General features: G+C 41.4%; 1 protein-coding gene across 4 annotated transcripts in view; it reads left to right on the top strand.

Moving 5' to 3' along the window:
* FIG4 (FIG4 phosphoinositide 5-phosphatase) overlaps positions 1–24,272 on the top strand; it is a 3,828,182-nt gene that overhangs the window by 3,272,557 nt on the left and 531,353 nt on the right. For all 4 annotated transcript variants that reach the window (XM_044066775.1, XM_044066785.1, XM_044066766.1 and 1 more), the window contains exon 22: positions 1,543–1,625. In XM_044066775.1, coding sequence (XP_043922710.1) covers positions 1,543–1,625 — 83 coding nt within the window. The remainder of the gene's footprint in view (positions 1–1,542; positions 1,626–24,272) is intronic.

Genomic DNA, 24,272 nt, shown 5'->3' with positions numbered 1-24,272 from the left:
GAGATCTGTCTTCAACTGAGTTATCCAGAAATGTATGTAGCATGAGATATTAATCAGTGAAAATAGCGTATTATTATTTAAAGGCATTTATCTCATATTCTTCTTTAGGTACAAGTAATTTCAATAAATGTTGTGTCATGTAATTGCAGCTCAGGCATCTGTTTCTTGTGCTATATTTATATAGCACTGTTTTAATACCACTTAGAAGTTAAGGTTAGCCCTGGCAAAGAACTTCAATGTTTTTTACTCTATTAAGATTTAAAGAATATTTTTCTTAAGTTATTTTATGAGTAGTTTTCTCCATGACATGACATTTTTCCAAATTCTTATGTTATGCTGTTGTGATACAGCAGTAACATTACGTACAACTTGCTACTCCACAAATCTACTTCCCCTGTAAGGGTCTTTCTCACTTACTGCCCAGTGGATTTATTTTAAAACCTTTTCACTTTCTTCACATGCATTCTGAAGTTATGTATTTTTTAAATTGTATTTTAATTCACATAAGCAAGTTATTTTTTTTTCTCAGGCTACTGTGGTTGCATTTTAAACTTAAGTGTTCAAGGGCACAGAAACCCCTTCAGTTTGTCTTCATATAATTTATCAAATGCATTAGTTGATAATATTAGTACACATGTACAATAATTTCAGTAGAATATCATATTTTATTAAGTCACACACAGCAAGGACTGTTTTTCTACCAAAAACATTTTCCCTGTGGACAATTTTTGCTCAAAGATCTGAGGTGGAGGTACAACAATGAAGGATATATAATGAAGCCTCATGCCTACCTTTGTCAGTACCTACCCCATGTGAGACTCCATAGGGAAGAAGCCACTCCTTTTGCAGTTTGTAGCAAGGAGAAGACACCAGTATGGTGTGTACTTTATGATTTACTGTTGAAGTGACTGTTCCTCAATGATCTACTGTTACAGTTAGTGCACTTACACACAACTGCACTGTATATGTTTCAGTTTTAAGGAGTAGTGGAAATGATGGTCTTTGCATTCATTGCTACCCATCTGACTTATTAACTGTGGAGAATGCTTCCATAGCATGTTTAGTTTGACAAACATGTTAACATAAAAATATCATACTAAGATTAACTGTTTAGTTTATCACAGCTGATATTTCAAATTAGATAAGAAAGAGAGATTGTCTGAGCTTGTGAGTGTTTGGTAATTAGAAGAAGTAGAGAAAATAATTTGGATTGCTGAATAAAACTGAATATTTGTTCTCAGAAAAAGTCTGCTTTGCTGCATAGCTGCTAACTGCCATGTTTTGTTGAATTTTTAATCTTAGTCTTGCACTGCAAAGTAGAATGAGTATATTTTTGCTTTCTGTTTTCTCTGTATAGCAGCAGGAGTTTGTTCATCAGGTCAGGTTTGGTGCATTTATTTTTTATCCACAGTTGGTGGTACCATTTTACCAGGACTTTTTGTTTTGTCACTGTAGCAGGTGCCTTGTGTAGAATTTTCAGGGGATCCTTTTAATGGTCTCCTGTTTTGACTTCCATGCTTTTCTTTCTTTGTTTTTGCTCAGGAATCAAGTCGATCTACAGTTAATGCATACTGTAGCAGCCTGGTGAGCCTTCCTTCTGAGGATGACCTCCTGATTTATGAAAGGTAAAGCTTTATTAATTGTGTTTAAAAGAAACCCGTGACAGTCTGTTTATCCTTGCACGCCATTTTCCAGTTAAAAATGAATGACTACAAATAAAAACACTTACTTTTACCTTTATCGTGGAAGTCTATACATGTCTTCTTACTACAAGGGAAGCGAACAAAACAGAAGTGATCTGAATAGGAGTGTGCCTTACAGCCTGGAGAAGCAGTGTATGATTGTGACTGGTCTGCACAGACCAGCACTTCTAACATTTCAGTACTTGTTTACTTATAAACTATTGAACATTAAGCATGTTAACTTAGGATTTTATACTGCTAGCAGAGGACCAGAAAGTAAAGCAGCAGAAAATATTTCTGTCAGCTTAAACAAATGCGTTAGCAGTGGGCCTTTCCATAACAAAATGCAATTGTAATCTTATTAAACCATCAGTAAATCTGTAAGAAGCAAGACTTATTCTGAAGTTAAAAATCCTTGTACTATGTCACAGCTGTAGGAAATGAACAAGTTGTATATGTTCACAGAATTCTGTGTGCACATTTTATGCTGCACGTTGAGGGGCTGTGAGTAGTATCATGCACTGCAGTGCACCAAAGTCTGGATGCTGTGACCCTTACAGTTACAAGATCGCTGAGCCTTTCATAGTTTCATACACTATTACTAGGCTAACGACCTGGGGGCCTTTCTATGCCCATCCAAGATTTCTCAAAAGAATAATGATGTCCTGTATCCAAATAGGACATTGAGGGCCAGGCATTTATAGACTACCTCTGTCCATAAGGGACATGGGTGTCAGACCTTTTTTTAATCCTCATCCACTTATCTAGGTTGTGCCTAAACTGGGTCATAGATAAACTCAGCTTCCATAGGAGGAGCAGTCTCTGGGACACATATCTGTCTTTCCAGCATATTCTGTTTAAGTCACAGACAAAATTCAGGTCCGTAGACTGTGTATTTCTGGTACTCTTTGACTTATGAATATTCAGGAAATTCATAAGTGTGGGGTTTGTGGATGCCTGTAAGCCAGCCATAGATCACCCCTCAGCACTCTGTAGGAGAATGAGTAGAGGAAATTGGCTTTAAGGAGCTGTGTATAAAGCAGGTTTGTTACAACTTGTATTCCTTTTTGTAAGGAACCTCTGAGGTTGCTTTAGTTGCTGCATTTGCCTGGTCAGGTACATACCAAAGCGAGCATTGTACTGCATGATTGGTCTGATAAGGGTAGAGTACAGTGGAATAATGACCTGTTTGGACCTAGATGCCATGCTCTTATTTACAAGCAATGCAACATAAAAGGATTTCCTCACCACTGGGGCCACATGGTGGTCAAAGTTAAGGCTACTGTCTAGGTGCGTACCCAGACCCCTGACCACTAGGTTGACTCTTAGGGGTGTATTAGCATCATAAACATTTAAGCCAGGATGAAACCATCTCTAAAAGTGCTACATCAGTAATAAGGACTCATGTAGTTCCTTTATGAAATAATAGTTCTGCCTTATGGTTATTTTTTGGCAAGGAAAAACATTTCTTCTAAATAAGCACTTTCTAGCAGATGGAGTGAAAAATTGATTAACTTCAATTACTTTAAAACTAAAAACTCTTATCATTCATTCAACATTACTTAGTCCATTCCATATCAGTTCATGTTGCAATGAGTACTAATGTCATGCGATCTATATATGAAATAAATACATGAGAGAGAGAGTGTGTGGAAAATATATAAATATGGATGTATATCTATATATTGAAAAGGCAGAATATTGAATGACATCTGATTGAACACAACCGGTATGAGTAAGTCAGCAGCCTACTGAAAAAAAATATTTTGCACCTCCTGCCAGTGATATATACCAATTCCAAGATCGCACTACAGTGAAGAAGGGCAGTTTCCTCAATACCTAATGTACTGCAGTTTCAGACAGAAAAAAGGCTGGTTCATTCAGTAAACTGATTTTCAATCAGCTATACCAACTTTTCTTCTGTTCGACAACTGTTTTTCTTAGATATACGAGTATGTATGTAAATATATGTGTGTATATATATATATATATATATATATATACACACACACACATATATATATATATATATATATATATATATATATATATATATATTGTATGTATATTAGTGTCAACATAGTGTAAATAAATATATAAATAATGTAAATTCTCACACATAAACACATGCAGAACATGGGATATCATTCAATGAGAAATTCTGAGCTTGGCACAAACTTCTAATATCCCAGAATTGCTAGGGGATCCAGACACATGCTTCCGTAGAAAAAATAAAAATGATTTAAATGGTGGTTTGTAATGGTGATTTTTAACATTGATAAAAATGTCAAAAGTGGCAAATTAATTAACTTTTAAGAAATAAGCAGTTACGTTCAAGCAGGAAATGTGAAAGAGCCACACTTGGCTGCAGTATAACCCTTAACAGAAGAGACTTCAAGAACTGTGGGGTCATCTTTTGTATACATTTCCGCTACTGACTTAAGAAACTTTAAAATATAAATAAAATGAGGCAAGCCTGCATAAAAGACACAACAAATATTCTTTCAGTTTTGTTTTGTAACTTCTACTGAAACTAAATATTTGATTTGCAGTATGACTAGCATTTTACTGAGCAGTGGTGTAGAAAATGCTTCCTGAATGAATGCTGTACTAGATAATGGCTACTAGATGTCCTTGTGTTTGCAGAATACCTCCTAAACTTGTCATCTGCTTGAAATAATCGATACTTCGAATTTCAGAATGCTTAAGGACTGTTAACATCATGGCGCACTCTTCACAGCATACTGTTATTCCCATAAATTTGCTTCAGTTTAAAGGTCATGCTACTGAATGCTAGGAGTCTCAACATGAAACTGCACTCATTGAAAGCATTCTTAACCCTGGAAGATGCTGACATTTGTGCAGTCACAAAAACCTGGTTCACGCATACATACAGACCCCAAACTGAGGGCAGCAAAGCCAAAGGAGGTGGTGTTTCAATATATATTAAAGATATACACACCTCCAGACTTGTCAAACATTATGACGGACAGTAGATGCTCCAGGTGCAGTTAACAGTTGATAAGACCCCTATTCAAATCGCAGTTAGCTACAGGCCCCCAATGTTGACTCAGGATGCCCACACCACCTGTCTGAACCTCCTCGAATCTATTAAGATTAATTCCTACACCCTGATCCTGGGTGATTTTAACTACACAACCACTGGTTAGAAGAACTACTCGAGCCAGAACACAAATGCTCAAAGATTCCATAACTTCATCAGTGCCAATGCCTTGCACCCAGCTGGTTGACACCCCACACAAGAGGTGACAACATCTTGGACTTGGTACTAATCAACATAGGAAACCACTTCAGCACCCTTGCAATGTCATCATCCCTGCTAAGATTAGACAATAAAATTGGTCACCTTGGAAGTCACCATCCCACTGACCCCCCCCCCTCCCCAGCTAGGGTTAAACAAAAAAAATTCTCCAAAGCTAATTATAACCTTCTGAGGGAACGTCTAAACAGCTTCGTAGCCCCCTCCCCAACAGTAGGAACTGGCACTAATGTCCAAAGCTACACCAAAGTATTTTATGATCAGTTATGTAAATGCATGGATTCAGTAATACTTGACAGGACAAAATCCTCCTCCTCAAGGAAGAGTAAGCCTGTCTGGTGGGCATCGGCTCTAAATAAACTGTACAACAAAAGGAAAAAATTGCTGTTCAGGACCAAGAAGGAACAGGTGCCAAATTGGAAGCAGCCTCTCCTTGGCCTAAACAGGCAAATAAGGTTATTAGTCAAGTCCTCCAAAGCTAATTTTGATTCCATATTGGTCAAGTCCTCCAAAGCTAACTTTGAGTCCATATTGGACACATCTACTAAAGGCAGTCATAAGGCCTTCTTCAAATACGTCCTCAGTCTAAGGTGAAACACCGAAATCTGCTTAGAACCTATGCTCAAGGACACCACATACAGAAATGCCGTTGATATAGCCAACCTGCTGGCAGGCAGATTCAGTGAAAACTTAACACCTCTGTCCCCTCCATCAGTAATCCAGGATATCCCAGCACCTGTCCCCCACCCTTTATCTCTAGGGAACAAGTCATTACCACCCTTTCAAAAGCTAAAAACACAGCTTCCATGGGACCCGATAGCATCCCAGGCTGCATCCTGCATCAACTTAGGCAGGAACTCACAGCACCATTAGGCACCCTATTCAACCTAAGCCTGAGTACTAGTTTCATCCCAGCCGAGTGGAGGACAGCCACTGTCATCCCTCTGCACAAAGGTGGAGTGTCCAGCAATCCAGGCAATTATAGACCCATCAGCCTATCTAGCCTGATTTGCAAGGCCATGGAACACATTATCATAGACCACTTTAACAAGGACATCGGCACCCCCAAATGCTTAATCCCACACTGTTTGGTTGATCAGATTTGTAGATGAATGCAAGCTGGGTGCTGTCATCAACTCCCCTAGTGATGCAGACATACTACAAGAGGGTCTCACCCAGACAAATGACTGGTGCCAGAAACACAGCCTCAAACCAGACACCAAAAATGCATCACCCCCTTTGGGGAAAGTCCTCAAACCAGACACCAAAAATGCATCATCCCCTTTGGGGAGAGTGACGTCTCCACAAGATATCACATTAATAACATCCCAAGCATGCAAGCAGTTGTGAGGGACCTGGGCACCCAAGTTGACAACAATCTAACTTTTGACTGCCATGTTGCCTCCATTGTATGGAGAGCTTTCTACATGGCTCACCTCATTAGTAAGGGTATTTCTTCCAGGAACAAGGAAGTCATAACTTCCTTGTATTCCTCCCTTATCAGGCCCATCATCGAGAATAAAGCCCCTTTCGGCATGTAACTTGTGAAGCCCATGCAGCAGCTGGAGACACTACAGAGGTTCCTGACCAGGAGAATCCAGGGCTTCATAAATCTATCCTACACGGATAGGTTAAAAGCCTGTAAGCATTGTGCAACATCCACATGAATCCCGTTGATATCCTGTGTATCATGCATTTGACTTGAGGCTAAGGGTAGACCAAAGGAAAAGCCTCCTCTGCTCAAAGATGGTGCCCTACCAGATGCCCCTCTCTCTTTATTCCACATTGCTGTGGTGATTGAGGAGGAGCATGGATATGAGACATATGATTTACTGTCTGGTGAGGTAAACAAAATAAATATAAAGAAAAAGTAATACCTTGTTTAAAAACTAACAGCTATAGCTTTGCTCTGATAGGTGCCACAGAGAAAGTCAGCAGCAGTGGCAGCTGCGGCATGGGACTTCCACGATACAAATTGGATCTGAACTATAAATCATCATTGTGTACAGAAAGAGCCATAACTGGAATGTACCACTAAACAAGCAGAATTAAGGCTTGTGTGATTCCATTCTGAGATTAAGTAAAATATAGAAGATATATGTGCTAACTGTAGAACAAGTAATCAGTCTAGTAGATGTCCCCCACCTCCCTCATTATCCTTTCCACATAAGATAGACTGCATTTTCCTTCGTCATTCAGAAAGGCAGAAGTAAAATTATAAGAAATGAGGATTGTGACAGTGTCAAAAACAGTATTTTAAAATATGAGTGCTCACATTAATAAAAGCCATTCTGTATGGAGTTTATTATATTTTCCTTTTCAAGTTGTTTACATGTGTTGATTATATGTTTATATGGTATCTATTGTCTGATGCTGTTAACATATACATATTTCATTCTCTTTAATGGATGTGCAGATACAATGACTGGTATTTCTGCAATAAAGCTGTAAAACATTCAAGAAAGATGGTGAATACATTTACAGCTGGGCACTTTCAGTTAAATATTGCATTACCTGGCATTTAAGTAGCAGCAACTAAAAAAAAATAAAAATCTGAGCAGCTAACATGCAAGATAAAAAAATATTTCTTTCTCTGTGATTTAAAGCCTTCTAACACTTGCTAAGTGAAATATAGCAACCAAATCATGGTCAAGCAAATACTGCTTATTGTGACAAAGCAGAACAGCTGGGCTTGAAAAGCTAATCTTGACTAGTGTGTTATTTGAATTTAACCCAGTACAACAAATCTGTTATGTTAAGAAGAGTTTAAAAAATAAAATATTAGGGCACAATATGCATGTAGAAGGACACAGAGATATTTATTTTTCCCCAAACAGATGCTTACCGCTAGTCCCCCTGTTACCCAGACAGCCAAGTTGTCATGGATTGTATCATCCAGACAACTGCTTGAGTTATAACATTGTCCTTTTGCCCTACTCAGCAACCTGATGTGTGCAAGATTTCCACTACTACACTCCAGTGAGACACAGGTTCCACTCATGTTGAGTTACATCCATTTGGTGAACACACTTCTAGATGGACATTTATGTCTTGGCCTGTAATGCTGCTTGTTGCATCATCAGTATCCACTGGCTGTTGATCAGGCTGTATGCTGAGCTGTAAAAGAACCACAAAGCTGCTCCAAAAGCAAGTTTATTGTTGAACAATCACAAGGTTAAGCGCTTTTGTTCCTAAAGCAGAACTTCATCAGAACAGTAGTGATTAAAAAATTGCCACTTAAATATTCAAATAAACCAATGGAAACCACAATAAAAATCACATGACTACCACAGTCACATGTTAAACATGTAAACAGTAAAATCTACTTAAAATTAAAACTACATGTAATTCTTTAATTTTAAGACAGGTGCAGTGGAGCATCCATCATTTAAACAGGCGGTGACAAAGCGTCCAAACAAATTTGCCATTTTTAACTCTTGTAAAGTAAGATGTTCATCAGTAATTTCCCCCCGTAGATCCTTTTTAACCTGCTGTATAACCATAAAACCAAATATATGTGTAGGGTTAGCCCTGACATGCCTATACAAAGCATTAGTGGTTATTTGTTTTTTGATATCCAAGTTGTGTTCATATATACAGTCGCTAAGTCTACAAGAGGTTTCCCTATGTAGTAATGTGAATAATCTAGACACTGGGCTAAATAAACCACCTGGGAAGTAGTACAATAGTAATGACCTTCCACTTTATAAATGCTCCCCATAATATTTAAACTGTCCTTCTCAATAATGTACTTACACTGAGAACAGTGGCTACATCTGTAAGTACCCCTTCTGCCTAAACACTTTCCCAAAATTTTGTTTTCAGTAACTGTTTTAATGACCTGTCCTTCCTATATATAATAGTAGGTCTTGGTCCAAATTTCTCCATCAAAAGGGGATCAGAAATAAGCAATGACCAATTCTTGCTTAACACTGTAGCTGTTGCGTGACTGTCTAAAGTGTAAGTAATAGTGAAGGAATATTTCAACTTTTCATGATTTTGATTATTATCGTTAGACATTAGAGCTGGCCTTTGTTGAGTTATGCATAAAATGGGAGAATATTCACCCGAATTTCTTCTGGCTATCACTTCTACTTTAATTTCTTGTAGGAAGCTGGGTGGGTACCCCCTGTTCAAAACCATTTCAATCAGTTTGTCAGATTCTGAAAGAAAAGTGTCAGTATCTAAAATCATTCGAGCAAGCCTAACTAGTTGGCCCTTTACTACAGACATTTTTTGATGTTGTGGGTGCCAACTCGAATAATGCAAATAGTTATTAGAAAAGGTGGTCTTACGAAAAATAGTAGAAACATAGCAGGCCTTCAAAAGATTCTTAGTGACTGACACATCTAAAAAGGAGATTTCATATCTATCATAATTGTAGGTGAATTTTAAAAAATCCACTGTATTGCTAATGTAAAAAATTCCTGAAGTTTCTACTCTATTTGGATCCACAGGATAAAAATATCATCCAAAAATTGAGTATATAGGGTCCAACATTTACTATAGGGGCTATTCAAAATGAACCTATCCTCCCCTTCAGACATAATTAAACTGGCAAACATGGGTGCACAAGCTGCACCTATGGGCACACCTTTTGCTTGCCTAAAGAACTGTCCTTCAAAATATGAAAAAATTATATTTCAAGACAGCTTCCTTAAGTGACACTAGTGTATATACTCTACTAGCATTGAAAAAAACAGATTTTGATAATTGGTTCTCAAACCTATTAAGACCTACGTCGTGAGGAATAACCGTATACAAATTAGATACATCAATGGTCACAAAATAACATTCAGATTTAAATTCAACTGCACTTAATAATCTTAAAAAATGACAAGAATCTTTACAAATTTGATGGATATTAGACAAATGAGTCTTCGTTACTATATCCAGAAACTTAGCTATAAAACAAGATGTTATGTTGTCCCATCTCGCCTTCATTCTTGCTGGTTGGGTTCAGAGCTAAAGCTTGGCTCTGACTCGGCCTTATACTAAAACATGAGAGCTTCTACTGGCTCGAGGCTGAGTCCTATCCCATGGTGCTTAACAGCTGTTCCCCAGATCTCATTTGCCGCTTGAAGCTTCAGGATTGTCAGGCTTGTAAAATGTTATATTTTATATCTTTATACCAGTTACCTCCTAATTATTATCTATTATTACTTACTAGTTCTATTGTAATAGCCTTGTGCTATTTTATGGCTCTCAAACGTTGTAATTTTACCTTTGCAGCTGTTTTTTCTTTGGGCCTTGTTGTCACCTCAAGAATCCATTTAAATTAGAGGATTCTTGTCAATTCTCTTCTTTCTTTCCCCTCTTAGGAGTCACCGTTTTAGTTAGAGACGTCTCCTCCAGTGGAGGAGATAGTCGTTTAACTTAGAAACTTCTCCTCCTCCCTTTCCTCCTCTTGTCTTATAAAAAAAAAAAGTTTTACTTATCTTCCTGTTTTTGCTATCTTTCTGTTTCCATAAAGATATAAGTTTTTTCTAACATATATAAAGTGTTTTTTTCCTTATAGCTAGTCATGTCTAAGGAACCAGATAAGGAACACAAGTCAGGATTTAAAAAGTGCAGTTCCTGCACTCAAACAATATCTATTACTGATGGACACACTAGTTGTATGTACTGTCTGGGACCACTCCATCTCCAAGATTCCTGCTCCATCTGCCATAGTTTTATTGCCAGGGTCTTGCAGGAGAGGAAGAATAAGCTTATATTAAGGGGCTTATTGAAAGTGGATGAAGGAACTCAGACAAAAAAAAATCGGATATGACTAAAAAGACTCCTTCATCGGCTCCGGTGTCTGAGCTGACAAGCAGCACCAAACTTGATACTTCCTCGCCTCTGAAAGTTGTCGGGCCCGAAAAACATGGTTCTCCCTTTGTTCCATCTGTTTCATCTGAACTGTTATGGAGCCAGAAAAGGAGTCAGTCACCTTCCTTGGAGCCTGTTCGCTCGGTGCCAGTATCTCCTTTACTACAGTCGGTGGCAGGTAGCCACAAGTCTTCCAGTCATTCCTCTAGATCCTCCGGGCTGTCAGATTATGGCGTGGAGCAGGTAGTGAAGAGGTTGCTTCAGACCTGGGCCCTAGCAGAAATTCTCTCGAGCCTAGCCCATTGGGTCCTTGAGCTGACAACAGTACCCCCATCTACGCCGCTTCCTCCTCCAACTCAAACAAGTTTGGAGCCAGAGAGTATGGAAGTCATTGTGCTGCAACTGCCAGAGCCAGTAATCACTACTGATATCTCGGCTCCAATGTCTGCTCCGGTTTCCTCAATGCTTTCTTCCATCAAGTGACCTGGGGGCTGACACTCCCTGGTCGGCTCCGGGGGGGGGGGGGAGTCGAGTAGGACCCTTGTCAGAACCGACTCTCCCACTCGGCGCCTCGGCTCGGGTGAGTTGGACTCCCATATCTGCCTCAGAGCCACCCTCCTTGGTGCTGCGGAGATCTCCCGGTCTCCCGGAGGTGGAGTCTCTTTTGACCCAGGACCGTGGTGCCTTCGAGGTGATGCAGAGTGTGCACTCCACTGAGTCTGCTCCACTTTCTGCTCCAGCCTCTCTTCCCCCTAAGGGACCATTGTCCACCTCTTCATTACCCCTCAATCACTCACAGAGTAGAGATCCAGTGCCCCAGGAAGCCACAATGGGTGGATTCTCCTCTTCCTCCCCGGAGCATCCCCCCAAGGAGGTCCCTTGGAAGAGACAGTGTAAGAGGAAGCACATAAACTCCCCTGAGTCTGCCACTTCTGATACTGACTTAGAGGATCCAGAAGGGTCTCCACAGGTACCCTCTGAGAATGTCTCCTTTTTAGACATCCTGGAGATCCTTAAGCAGAGAGGTGGCTGGAAGTCCCTTTCCCCTTCTGAAGATGAGTCAGTATACCTGGAGGTATTTGGCTCTCACCCCTCCACCTCTTGGGTGTCTCCACCTTTCAACCCGCTCCTGGGTTTGATGAGTCAAAAGGTGTGGGACTCTCCAGACTCATTGGACCCCGTTCTGTGGAGGCCTAATAAATTCATTACGGCCCTGAAAGATAGGCAGTATTTAACAAAAGGAGTTCCTGTAGATGCATTGGTGGTGGCTGCGGCCACAAAGAAGGAGTTAGCTGAAACTTCTGTATCTGTCCATCCACTGAACAAGGATTCTCATCCAATGGACAGATACAGGAAGAAGCATATGTTCTCCTCAGCGGCCTTTAACTTGTGGTTGCTGAATTATTTGTCGCATTTCATGCAACTTCAGAGGGATCTCCTAAAAGTGCTAGAAGATGCCCTTCAAGGTGCTACAGCCCACGACTTATCTGATAAGGTTAATTTCCAGCTTGCAACCTTAACCTCCATATCTAACTCCTCCATGCGCTTCATATCTTATGCAGCCGATGGAGCGAGCAGGAAAGCAGACACAGGAATAGCTCTTTGTAGACATTCCTGGATGCGCCTTTGTGAGTTTGCCGAACCCTTCCCGTCTTCCTTTATTGACACTCCCTTTGATGGCTCATCATTGTTTGGGCCGAAAGTGAAAGAAACTCTCACCAGGAGCCAACAAGGCGGTAAGACCCTGTCTGCCATTGGAGTCCGTTTTTCTGCCCCTACCAGACCTTATCCTAAAGGTCAAAAGAGCAGAAAAATGTGGTTTTGTAAGTCCAAAGGAGCCTTATCTGACATTCGTGGTGATCCTTCCGCCAGTGGCAGAGGGGGAAATAATGGAAGATGCCATCCATGCAGCAGAGAGGGTCCACATAACCAGGGCGACAGAGATACGTTCTCTGGTAGGCCCTTCCACCGCTCTTGAGAGGAGACCCATCTGTCCACCTCTGGAGGCAGTCGGGGAGGAGACTATCGCTGTACCCAGAAGCCTGGCTAAATTTGACTCAAGACAAATAGGTACAGTCCATTATATCCAGAGGATACAACATTCCCTTTCAATGTCCACCTCATCCGCCAAAGTTTATCCCAGACATTCCACCCAGTCAAAGGGATCAAGCTACACTAGGAATCCAAATGTTGCTAGAAAAAAGAGTAATCCAAGAAGTCCCCGCAGACCAACTGGGATCCAGAATTTACTCAGGGTTCTTTTTAGTTCTAAAAAAGACAGGGGACTTGAGACCCATATTGGATCTCAGCAGACTAAACAAGTTGATGAAAAAGTCAAAGGTCCGGATGGTAACACTGCAGTCTATACTCCCATTTCTGGGAAGAGACAATTGGATGTGCTCATTAGATCTTCAGGATGCTTACTACCACATAAAGATGGACAGGCATGCAAAAAGCCAGTCATTACCAGTTCAGAACTCTGCCCTTTGGACTCACCACAGCCCCCAGGGTGTTTACCAAATGCATGGCAGTAGTCACGGCTCATCTGAGACCTCAGGGATTCAAGGTGTTTCCATGCTTAGACACTGGCTCCTAACTGTCACCACCAAGCAGCTACTAATCAAAGCAAGAGACTACACCATCCATCTCTTCTCAAAACTAGGCATTACTATAAATGCAGAAAAATCTGCCTTGTTGCCATCACAGCGTATTACATTACATTCATTGGTGCAGATTTAAATACAAATGACATGCTGGCAAAGCTACCTCAAGAAAGGATCCACATGTTACGCAGTCAAGTGTTTATCTTACTCAACAAGAACATAGTACAGGCAAGATTTGTCCTCAAAGTCCTAGGCTCTATGGCAGCGATGATAACACTACTTCCCATGGCATAACTTCACATGGGAATATTGCAGTGGCTACTCTTCGCCCAGTGGTCTTTGTAGGAGTTACCCATGTCTCATGAGATCCTCATAACACACTCCTGCAAGAAGGACCTACTTTGGTGGGTTCAGTCCACTCAGGTAACATTGGGAAGACCATTTGTACTTCCCCAACCTATCGCTACAGTAACCACGAATGCGTCCCAGAAAGGGGGGAGGGGGGGCAATATCTGGGACAGACAGTCCAAGGGGTTTGGAAAGATCACGAGTACCATTTGCATATCAATGTTCTAGAGATGAGGGTGGTGCTTCTGGCGTTGCAAGCATTTCAGGACTCTATTCCCATGGGGACTATTGCAGTTCAGACAGACAATATGTCGGTGGTATGGTACATCAGCAAACAGGGGGGAACCAGATCCTACCCCCTATGTCGAGAGGCCCAGAGAGTTTGGCAATGGGCGATATCTTCTGAATGCTTTCTGACAGCAACACACATCCCAGGGAAATCCAACGTTATAGCAGACAGGCTAAGCAGAGTGATTCTCATGCCTCACGAGTGGTCCCTCAATTAGGAAGTTGCAAATCAAATTTTTCACAAATGGGGCCAGCCTTGCTGTGACCTTTTTGCCAGTCCCTCCAATACCAAATGCAGCAACTACTTTTCCCTAATCTCTCCTCCGGTTGAGTCACAGAGGGATGCACTAGTTCACAATTGGCCCCTCGGACTTCTTTATGCCTTTCCCCCCTTTTCCTTGATTCCAAAGGTTATCCAGAAAGCAAAGTTGTTGAGACGCAGGTTAATTCTCATTGTGCCATACTGGCCTCATCAGATTTGGTTCCCCTTTCTTTGGCCCTACTTTCAGGAGGACCCCTGGATCCTGGACCCAGTGCCAGATCTTCTGACACATCAGTCAGGAACGCTCCATCCTGCCCTTCACGCCCTCAAACTGACAGCTTTGCTGCTCCACTTCTGATCTTAGCCAGGCTTCCGGAATTGTCCCCTGCAGTTCATCACATTCTAGTCTGCTCGTACAAGCAGATGACTAGGAAACTCTATGCAAGCAAATGGAAAAGGTTCTCTTGTTGGGCTAACAAAAAACATATAGATCCCTTTACAGCATCTATACCTGCAGTTCTGGAATTTTTAACAGAAACCTTTAATCAAGGAGCAGTGGCAGCTACTATTTGAGTTCAATTAGCTGCTATTTCTAATTATCATGTTGGAGAATTGAGATCTAGTCTAAGGTCCCATAGACTATGCAAAGCTTTCCTCAAGGATACTTTTCTGTTAAGACCTCCCTTCAGGGAACCTCCTCCTTCTTGGGACCTCAATCTAGTATTATCATCTTTGATCCTGCCTCCTTTGGAACCAGCATCATCTTGTTCATTTAAATTTTTATCTTGGAAAACACTCTTCCTGACAGCAATTACTTCAATCAGGAGAGTATCAGAGTTGCAAGCCTGGTCTATCCATTCACCTTATTTGATCTTCCACAAAGATAGAGTTTCCCTCAGAATAAATCCTTCCTTATTACCGAAAGTTTGTTCTCAAGTGAATTTAAAGCAAATTATAGAATTACCAGTGTTTTTTCCTAACTGTGGCAACAAGGCAGAGTATAAATTCCACCAACTGGATGTGCATAGACAGTTGCGTTTTTACTTGCGTAGGACCAAAGAATTCAGAAAGTCAGACCAATTGTTTGTCTCCTATTCAGAAAATAAAAAAGGTTTGGCAATCTCAAAAGTTACCTTGTCCAAATGGCTTACTGAGACCATCACATATGTCTATGATTCCCACAATAACGAACCACTAGGGAAAATCAAAGGACATTCAACTAGAGCAGTATCTAGCTCCATTGCCTTTCAATCCAGACTTGCATTGGATTCAATTTGTGCTGCTGCTACATGGGTTAACCCTCATACTTTTATTACTCATTGCAAAGTAGATGTGGCCTCCTGGAACAGGGCATCTTTTGGTTCTACAGTCGTAAAGAGTTTATTCCCTTGAGCCACCCAAGAAGAAGGTGCTGTCCCAACCAGCAAGAATGAAGGCGAGATAGGACAACATAACTTAAAGAAGTTATGTCCTCACCATAATGTTCCATGTTTGTTGTCCAGTATCTCGCCTTAAGTCTTGCATCTCTCTCCTGGAGGATTTGGAGGAAATTTCTCAGAAATTGGCAGATAAGGTCTGATTCCCTTCTTGCCCTTTCTTGTTAATTGTATGAAAATATGTTTTTTAGATATTATCCTTTTAGATATTGAATATATTTTGAGCTTGATGTGGCAGAATTAAAAATGTTAAGATTTGCACTGGGTGTGACAAGGGTGGACAGGATTAGGAATAAGTATATTAGAGGGTCAGCACAGGTTGGAAGGTTTGGAGACAAAGCCAGAGAGGCATGATTACGTTGGTTTGGACATGTGCTGAGGAGGGATGCTGAGTATATTGGGAAAAAGATGCTAAGGATGAAGCTACCAGGTAACAGGAAAAGAGGAAGGCCTAAGATAAGGTTTATGGATGTGGTGAGAGAGGACATGCAGGTGGTTGGTGTGACAGAGCAAGATGCAGAGGACAGGAAGAAATGGAAACAGGTGATCTGCTGTGGCGACCCTTAACTGGAACAGCCGAAAGAAGATGATGATCCTTTTAGATATTGAATATATTAGAGAAACCTTTCTCTCTCAAATGAGATCTGGGGAACAGCCGCTAAGCACCATGGGATAGGACTCAGCCTTGAGCCAGTGGAAGCTCTCGAGCTTTAGTATAAGGCCGAGTCGGAGCTGAGCTTCAGCTCCAAACCCAACCAGTAAGACTGAAAGCGAGATAATGGACAACAAACATGGAACGTTATTGTGAGTGCATAACTTCTTTTTTTTTTTACCTTTTAGCATCAACAGTTGGTCTGAATGGTGGTTTCTGGACATTTTTGTGTAACTTGGTTATACCAAAAATGTTGGCTACCACAGGCTTATCATTACGCATACATTTATATTCATGTTTTAAAACTGAACCCTCCATCCAAAGATCAAACAACAAGCCATCAATCTTGGCGTATGCAATATTTATCTCATTCACAAATGAAATGTCATAATCATCACCAAGTAATATCTAATTCATGGCAGTAGCATAATCTATTTGGTTCATTATAACTAACCCCCCACCCTTATCAGGCTTCATAATTCTAATTTTCGCGTCAGTTATAACATCATTTAATAACTGTTTATCCTGTAGAGTTAAATTAGAAACAAACTCCTTATGTTTTTCTTTGCATATATCTCTAATATGAAGTTCACAAGCACGTTCAGAATTAGACAAACTTTGCTGTAGTTGGGGGGGATAAACAAACTAGAACGATGTAACAAGCCATTACTATAAGTGCCAGCATTATTAAACCACAAAACCAATTTGAACTTTCGAACAAACAACTTTAAATCAATAATAACAGTAGAAATCTCTGTCCTTCTTGTCAGTACAAAGGTAAGACCCTTAGATAAAAAATCTGCATGAGCGGAAGTGAAATTATAAACATTAAAGTAATTTTGTGAATTAGCTATAATTTTCAGCTCATATTGATCAGTACCTGGAAAGGCAGGTGGAAACTCTATTTCCGTCATTGTTCCTGGTTGTGAAGTGGTGTTTGCTTGTAAAATTGCTTCGGTCTCACCCCCTGTTTGGAATAACTCTGTTGAGTTGTCTGAGTGGTCTGAATTGGATCGTTGTTTGTTCATTGTTGCTGGTCCTGTATATGCTCAGATTCCCTCAATTCGGTTCCTTCTAAAAGAGACAGATTCAGCCATATGGGAAGAATTTATTAGTTCCGGTGATGTCGACCATCTCAAGTCTTGTTGATTGGTTGTGTGACCCTGATTGCCACGGAAACCAGGCGGGGTAGGATAATCCCATCCACTTTGAAATTCCTGTATGTCTCTTTTTAATTCCCTTCTAATATACGGTTACAAGCTCCATCCACTTTGTTGAAAATATTTAAATAGTTTGTCTCATAATTTGAAAACAATAAATCATTTTTGATAGAAGCATTTAAAACATCCGACTCCACGGACATCCTTTCTAATTATATGGTGTTATGTTTAATGAGCAAATGCATAAGCCAGTTCTGTTAAAGAGATCATACAGTTCAGTCATCAGTTCTGGTTTATCTGCCACCCCATTGGGATAGTGCCAAATCCTCAAACCTCTTGGTATAATCTGGGAATCAATATTTTTCTTCAAGTAAACATTCTCAAGATGTAGAGTTTTGAATTTCTGCAGTTTTGTTTTGAAAAGTCGCAGTTGCATAGCAGGTTGCAATCTGTTAACCACTGATTCTCCTTCCAGATTAATACTGAAATGGTTATTTTTTCCAGTCCAAAAACTGGAACTGAACTGAATTAACTGCACCATTACAGACATCCACTGAATTACCTCAATACAAAGTGTTCACTGATTCACTTCTAGCACAAGATAGGTTCCCTGAATTGGTATGACCACAGCAGTGATTAGGTTGACTCATTTGCTGGATGAGTTGGGGTAACCCACCAATTGTAACAGGATTATCCGTACTGGAGCAGCAGGAACCTTCACAAACACACAAAACTAATACAATCCCAAAAGACAAATTCAGAATTCGACAAAAGGACCACAAAGCTGCTCCAAAAGTGAGTTTATTGTTGAACACTGACAAGGTTAAGCACTTTTGTTCCTAACAGTAGAACATCAGAAGAATAGTGATTAAAAATTTGCCACTTAAATATTCAAATAAACAATAGAAACCACAATAAAAATCATATGACTACCACAATTACATGTTGTATAGTAAATGACCAATTATGCACATCCCTAAAGTGCCCTAGAGTGCAAGAGATCTCATGGTTTTTAACAAATAGAAAAACAATATTTAATGATTAAGTATTTTCTGAGAAACCTGAATGTATTAACATTTACCTTTGTATGACAGACCTCAAGTTCCTTCGCCCTATTAATCCCTTTCTTTCAGAATAATCGTGTTAATTTCAACTGCTACTGGGTGAATTTGCAGCAGGGACTGCAAAGTTGACTTGACTTTAATAATAATGTACTCCTGCACTCCCCAATTTAATTATTCTAACTCTGCATTGCAGCACATTAGGCAAGAGTTTTCCTAAAGTATCACATTTGGTTTTGAGCACCCAAGCCTAAAGAATTTGGCTTCACTACCCCTGACTGTGATAGCATAGATAACCTAGCAAAATACAAACAAACAAGAGTAGTGTAGCAGTTTAACCAGTGGCATTTATGTGCCAAAAAGCATTCTAGAAATATAACGTGTATTCATACCTCTCAAGTGCATCTCATTATGAGTTTTACAAAGTCCATGTCCTTTATAGTTCCACATTGGTTTGCCACACCTTTAGTGTTAAGAACTTTTTTTTAACTGATATCCATGGTAAGTAATACTGAATCATAACAATTCATGAAAAGAACACTGTGTAAGTATAAAGTAACACATTTTAACCATCAAGTAAGCTTCCTAGTTAAAGTTAGTAAGCGTGCCACATTCTGCCCATTTGTTCCGCATTATAACAAGTAGTGTCCCAAGTTCTGGAGATGGACGGTTGAGAGCTATACATGTATTAGATGTATTACATGTGAACAAAGGTTTAAATGAAAATCACTACATTTTTAAGTAGAGTATCGGTGTCGGGATAGAGGAAATTACTGAAGGTGTGTTGTGAAAGGTGACTTCACAGGGTTTGCTGGGGAGAAGGAGGTTAGGTGAGTGCTAACAGTGTTTCTTTTGACCACCATGGTTTAGTTGTGGTAATAAAATTCTTCTGCCTCACACAGCTTATCTGTCATGGCATCTGTTTTAGATTCAGGGGATGTACTAGTTCCTCTTTATTTCTCTCTTGTCAGACTCATTACTGAATGCATTGCCCATTTTTAAATGTACCTCTCAAAGCACCTTGTGCAACTTGAAAGGCTCCAAAGATTCTTAGCTAGAAAATATATGGCTTAAGCCACTTAAGGTATCCAAATGGACTAAAATATGTGTACTTTTACTTAGTCTCTTATATGCTTCTTTACCTAGCATTCTCATGTTGCCCATTTTATTCTTCCTCACTGATGGGTCCTTGGATCCGATATCATAGCCGACTCGGACACTTTTACAAGACTATGATCTGTGCCCTCTCCCATAATGCCTCATGTCTGCTGTAACCCCTCAGATCTCATTTGCCACCTTCCAGCACAGATGTGATCCATTGCTCTCAAGCGATTTAACAGAAAAGTGGCTTCTCACGCATTTTTCTCTTAAGAACTTTTCCTGGTTTACTTAGATGACTACCTTTCTTAACTGTATCTTGCCCTTTCTGTATCCTTTTTAATCCCCTACAATCGTTTTTTGACTTGGAGTGTTAAGGCCCCTCCCCCACTATTTTTCGCTGGTTTGGCTAGTGCTTCGGCATTTCATTTACCCTTTGTTAAAAAAAAAAAAAAAAAAAAAACCTAAACTAATAGCAAATAGCATTTCTTTATTTTTGGTAAGATAGTTTTGTAACCTCGGTGTGTGTGTGTTGTATGTGTTATGGTGCTGCCTCTTAAAAGACAAGCCAACTGGTTTCAAGAGATGCACTTCTTGTGGCACAAAATTCCAAATTCTGATGCCCACAAGAAGTGTCTTTTGTTTTAGGATCTGAACATCTTCAGTCTGATTGTGTTATATGCGGGGCCTTCAACCTGCACACCTTCTCAGACAGGAGAAGCAAGTTAATACTGAGAGGTATTTTGCCTACTTCTGGGCCTCAAACCCCATCTAAACATACAAGTTCTAAAGAACTTAAAAGGACAGCCTCCTCACCTTCACTGGGGGCTTCTTCTTCCGTTCCTGAAAAGAGGCCTAAACTACCGCATCCAAAGTCTTTAGATCTGAGTATGTCTGTAGTTGCATCAGATCCGATGACCTCCTCGGATTGGACAAAGTCAGCAGAGAGGACCAGAGATCTGACAACTTTGTCGGATCTGACAGTACTGATAGTGGACTCACCTTCCCCGTGAAGGTTTGGCTCAGATATGAACACCAGTACCAAGCTCGAAACACGCTTCCCTGGCTCCAGCCCCTGGCATAACATCCCCTACTAAGTCAAGACATTTGTCAGCTTCCTCTAGATCCTCTTGAAGCCTCTGCAATCAGATATGGACAGGATTATGTGGATCCTTCTCAAGGAGCAGATACAAGTGGGGCTCTTACCATCTCTGTCCCATCCAGGATCTGTGAGATCACCAACTCCAACCTTTCATACTCCTTGTCCGATCCATCCTGTTCCTTCAGACCTCCAGGATCCAGGTTTCCGAGGGAGTCATCGATGAGAGTGGGTCTCGGATCCAAGATGGCACCAACTGCAGGGAATGGGCTTCAGGCCCGATCTTGTCAGATTCGTCCCTTCCCCTAGGACCCTTGTCCTTCGACAGCTCAGGCCCAATGTTGTCTGGAGGCTTTGGATCTGGGCTAGGCTCCACACCTTCTCCTTGGGTAGTTTTGACTCCTAGGGAGAGGAAGGAGGCCTCGTCAAGTCTGTCAGCCTTTCAGGTGGTAGATAGGGCCTTCTCTAGACCTAGAGCTGCATCTCCTCATCCCCTGGATCCTAGCCAGCCCACATCTCATCTGAGACCTGTTCACTTACATCCTGCCTTAAGTCAGCCCCCCCTTAAGTCAGCCCCCCCCCCCCCAGTGGGCCTTCAGACTACCACTACCCCTCAGGGGATTCCCCTCTCTTCTGATTCCTCCCCTGAACACCTCACAGAGGAGGTACATCACAAGAAAAAGTGCAAGAGGAGGCACTTAGACTCCCCTCTGAAGTCATTAACTGAGGGCGCCAACTTCAATGAGGGAGAGGGGTCACCAAGATCTCCACCTGGAGACGTCTCTTTCAGAGACATTCTGGAAATACTGAGGCAGAAAGGTGGATTGTCCTCCCAACCTCCTCCTTCTGAGGAGATGGTGTTTCTGGCGGTTTTCAGGGTGGGCCCATCTATGTCCTGGGTGACCCCCCCCCCCGGATGATGAGCGCATCGATCTAATTTTCCCACCTGGCGTGGAGGGAACCAGACACCGTGGAGCCCATACCAAAGTGTGCTGATAAATATCTAAGCCCTCCTAGTGACAGACTGTACTCGAGCAAGGGTGTGCTCATTGATGCTATTGTATTGTCAGCAGCCACTAAGAAGGAGCTAGCTGAGCAAAGCTACACTGTTCACCCACTGAACAGAGAGTCCCGGCCACTGGACAGGCATGGATAGCACATTTGTGCCTCAAGCACCTCATAACTTAAGGCATTAAACTATCTGATACATTTTACTTGCCTACAAAGAGATTTGGTGAAGGAACTAACCAACACTCTTACAGAGACCTTGTTGGAGGAGGACCACAAGAAGGTGTCTCCTCAATTGGCCACTCTTTTATATTTAGCTAATTCCTTGATGAGGCTACCCTCTAATACTGCAGAGGGTGCCTCTCGAGCAGCCGGAACAGGCATAGCCATCAGGAGACATTCCTGGATGAGGCTGTGTGGGTTTGCGGAACCTTTTGAGGCATCCTTTACCAGTGCCACCTTCAGTGGTTCCTCCCATTTTGGACCTTCTGTCAAGGAAAATCTCACCAGCAGCAAGCTGGAGGGAAAGACCTTGTCTGTGATCGGGACCAAATTTTCTGCTCTTCAAAAGACCTTTTCACTGAATCAACGAGTCATTAAGAAATACTGGTTCAAAAAATCTCAAGGTTTTGCCTCTTTCATAGGCAGAGACAGAGGAAGAGGATTTAATGGTCGGCTGAGAGACAGAGGGGACCACAAAATAAGGACTTCTGAGAACCTTTCTCTGATGAGCCCTATCAGTACTCCTGAAGTGTTGCCCAACTGCCCTTCTCTGGAGGCAGTCAGGGTCAGCTATCATAGCACCTAGATGCCTGGACAAAATTAACAAACAACAGCTGGGTGCTAAATATTATTTCCAGAGGTTACTATATTCCCTTTTCTGTTCCACCTCCAAGCCCTAGGAGGAATCTCCCTGATGTTCCACTCAGTCAGAGGAAGTTTGTTGTTCAAGAAGTTCAGAAACTTATTGAAAAAAGAGCCATGTAAAAGGTCACGACTGAACAGCAAGGATCCAGAACTTATTCATGCTTCTTTTTGGTGCCAAAAAAAAAACAGTGGACCTGCGACCTATCCTAGATCTAACCAAACTGAATCTATATGTCAAGATGTCCAAGTTCCAAATGGTTACAGTCCAGTCCATCTGGCAACTTCTGCACAAGAACGAATGGATATGCTCTGTAGATCTCCAGGACATGCACTATCATGTCAAAATAGGCAGTCGGTCCAGGAGAGACCTGCTCTTTCGACTGGGAGTCAAGTCATTATTAATTCAGATCCCTGTCCTTTGGCCTCACCATAGCCCCCTGGGGGTTTACCAAATGCATGGCAGTGGTCATAGCTCACCTCATGCTACAAGGATTCCAGGTGTTTCCATATCTGGACGCTTGGCTCCTTACTGCACCCACAAAGCAGCAACAGAGTATTTGCAGCTGGTCTTCAACCAGTTGGGCATCACTATAAACATGGCAAAATCACAATTAACTCCTGTGCATAACTTTGAGTTCATAGGAATGCAGTTGAACACAATTACAGATAGCAGCATTACCTTAGCAATGGGTAATGTCTCTGAGACAACAGGTGCAAGGCCTTCTGGATATGCCAACTCCTCCAGGGAAAACTAATTCTGAGAGCACTAGGTTCTGTGTCAGCAGCTATACTGCTGGTACCTCTAGCATGGTTTTTCATGCGGGCTCTACTGTGCACCCGTTCAGTGGTCCATCCTATTTCCTTCATTATCTTTTCCTGTCAAACTAACCCCAATATGCAGGCGTCATCTTAAATGGTGAGTTGTATCGAATGATATATATCTGGGCAGGCCATTTTCTTTTCCATCTCCCATAGCCACAGTGACCACGGACGCTTCCTTGCTAGGGTGGGGGAGGGGCATTATCAAGGAAGAATGGTCCAAGGCACGTGGTCCCTGACAGAGACCAAGTTGCACATCAGTGTCCTAGAGATGAGAGTTCTTCTGACATTGCAAATTTTTCAGTACTGCCTCCCTCTGGGGACTCTAACAATTCACACAGACAACATGCCAGTAGTCTAGTATATCAACAAGTGGGGGGAACCCGTTCATACCCTTTGTACAGAGAAGCCATGAGAGTGTGGGAATGGGCAATCTCTTCAGACTGCTTTCCCTTGGCAATGCACATTGTCAGGGACACCAGTGTACTAGCAAAAAGACTCAGCAGATCCATTCTGAATCCGCACAAGTGGTCTCTCAATCAATCAGTAGTAGACCAGATTTTCAGCCAGTGGGACCAACCTTGCTGCAGTCTCTTTGCTACACTCCTGAACAATAAATGCGGCAAGTATTTTGCTGTGATCCCGTCACTAGGAGAAGCACCAAGGGATGCTGTAGTCCATGATTGGCCTCCGGGTCTCCTATATACTTACCTTCCTATACTATTGATCCCAAAAGTTCTACAGAAAGCCAGCATGTTAAAGAGCACTCTGACCTTAATTGCCCCCTTCTGGCCT

Source organism: Protopterus annectens, chromosome 1.part0, assembly GCF_019279795.1.
Source record: "Protopterus annectens isolate FY-2018-M chromosome 1.part0, PAN1.0, whole genome shotgun sequence".
Taxonomy (NCBI): Eukaryota; Metazoa; Chordata; order Ceratodontiformes; family Protopteridae; genus Protopterus; species Protopterus annectens.
This window is presented reverse-complemented; position numbering and strand designations above follow the sequence as displayed.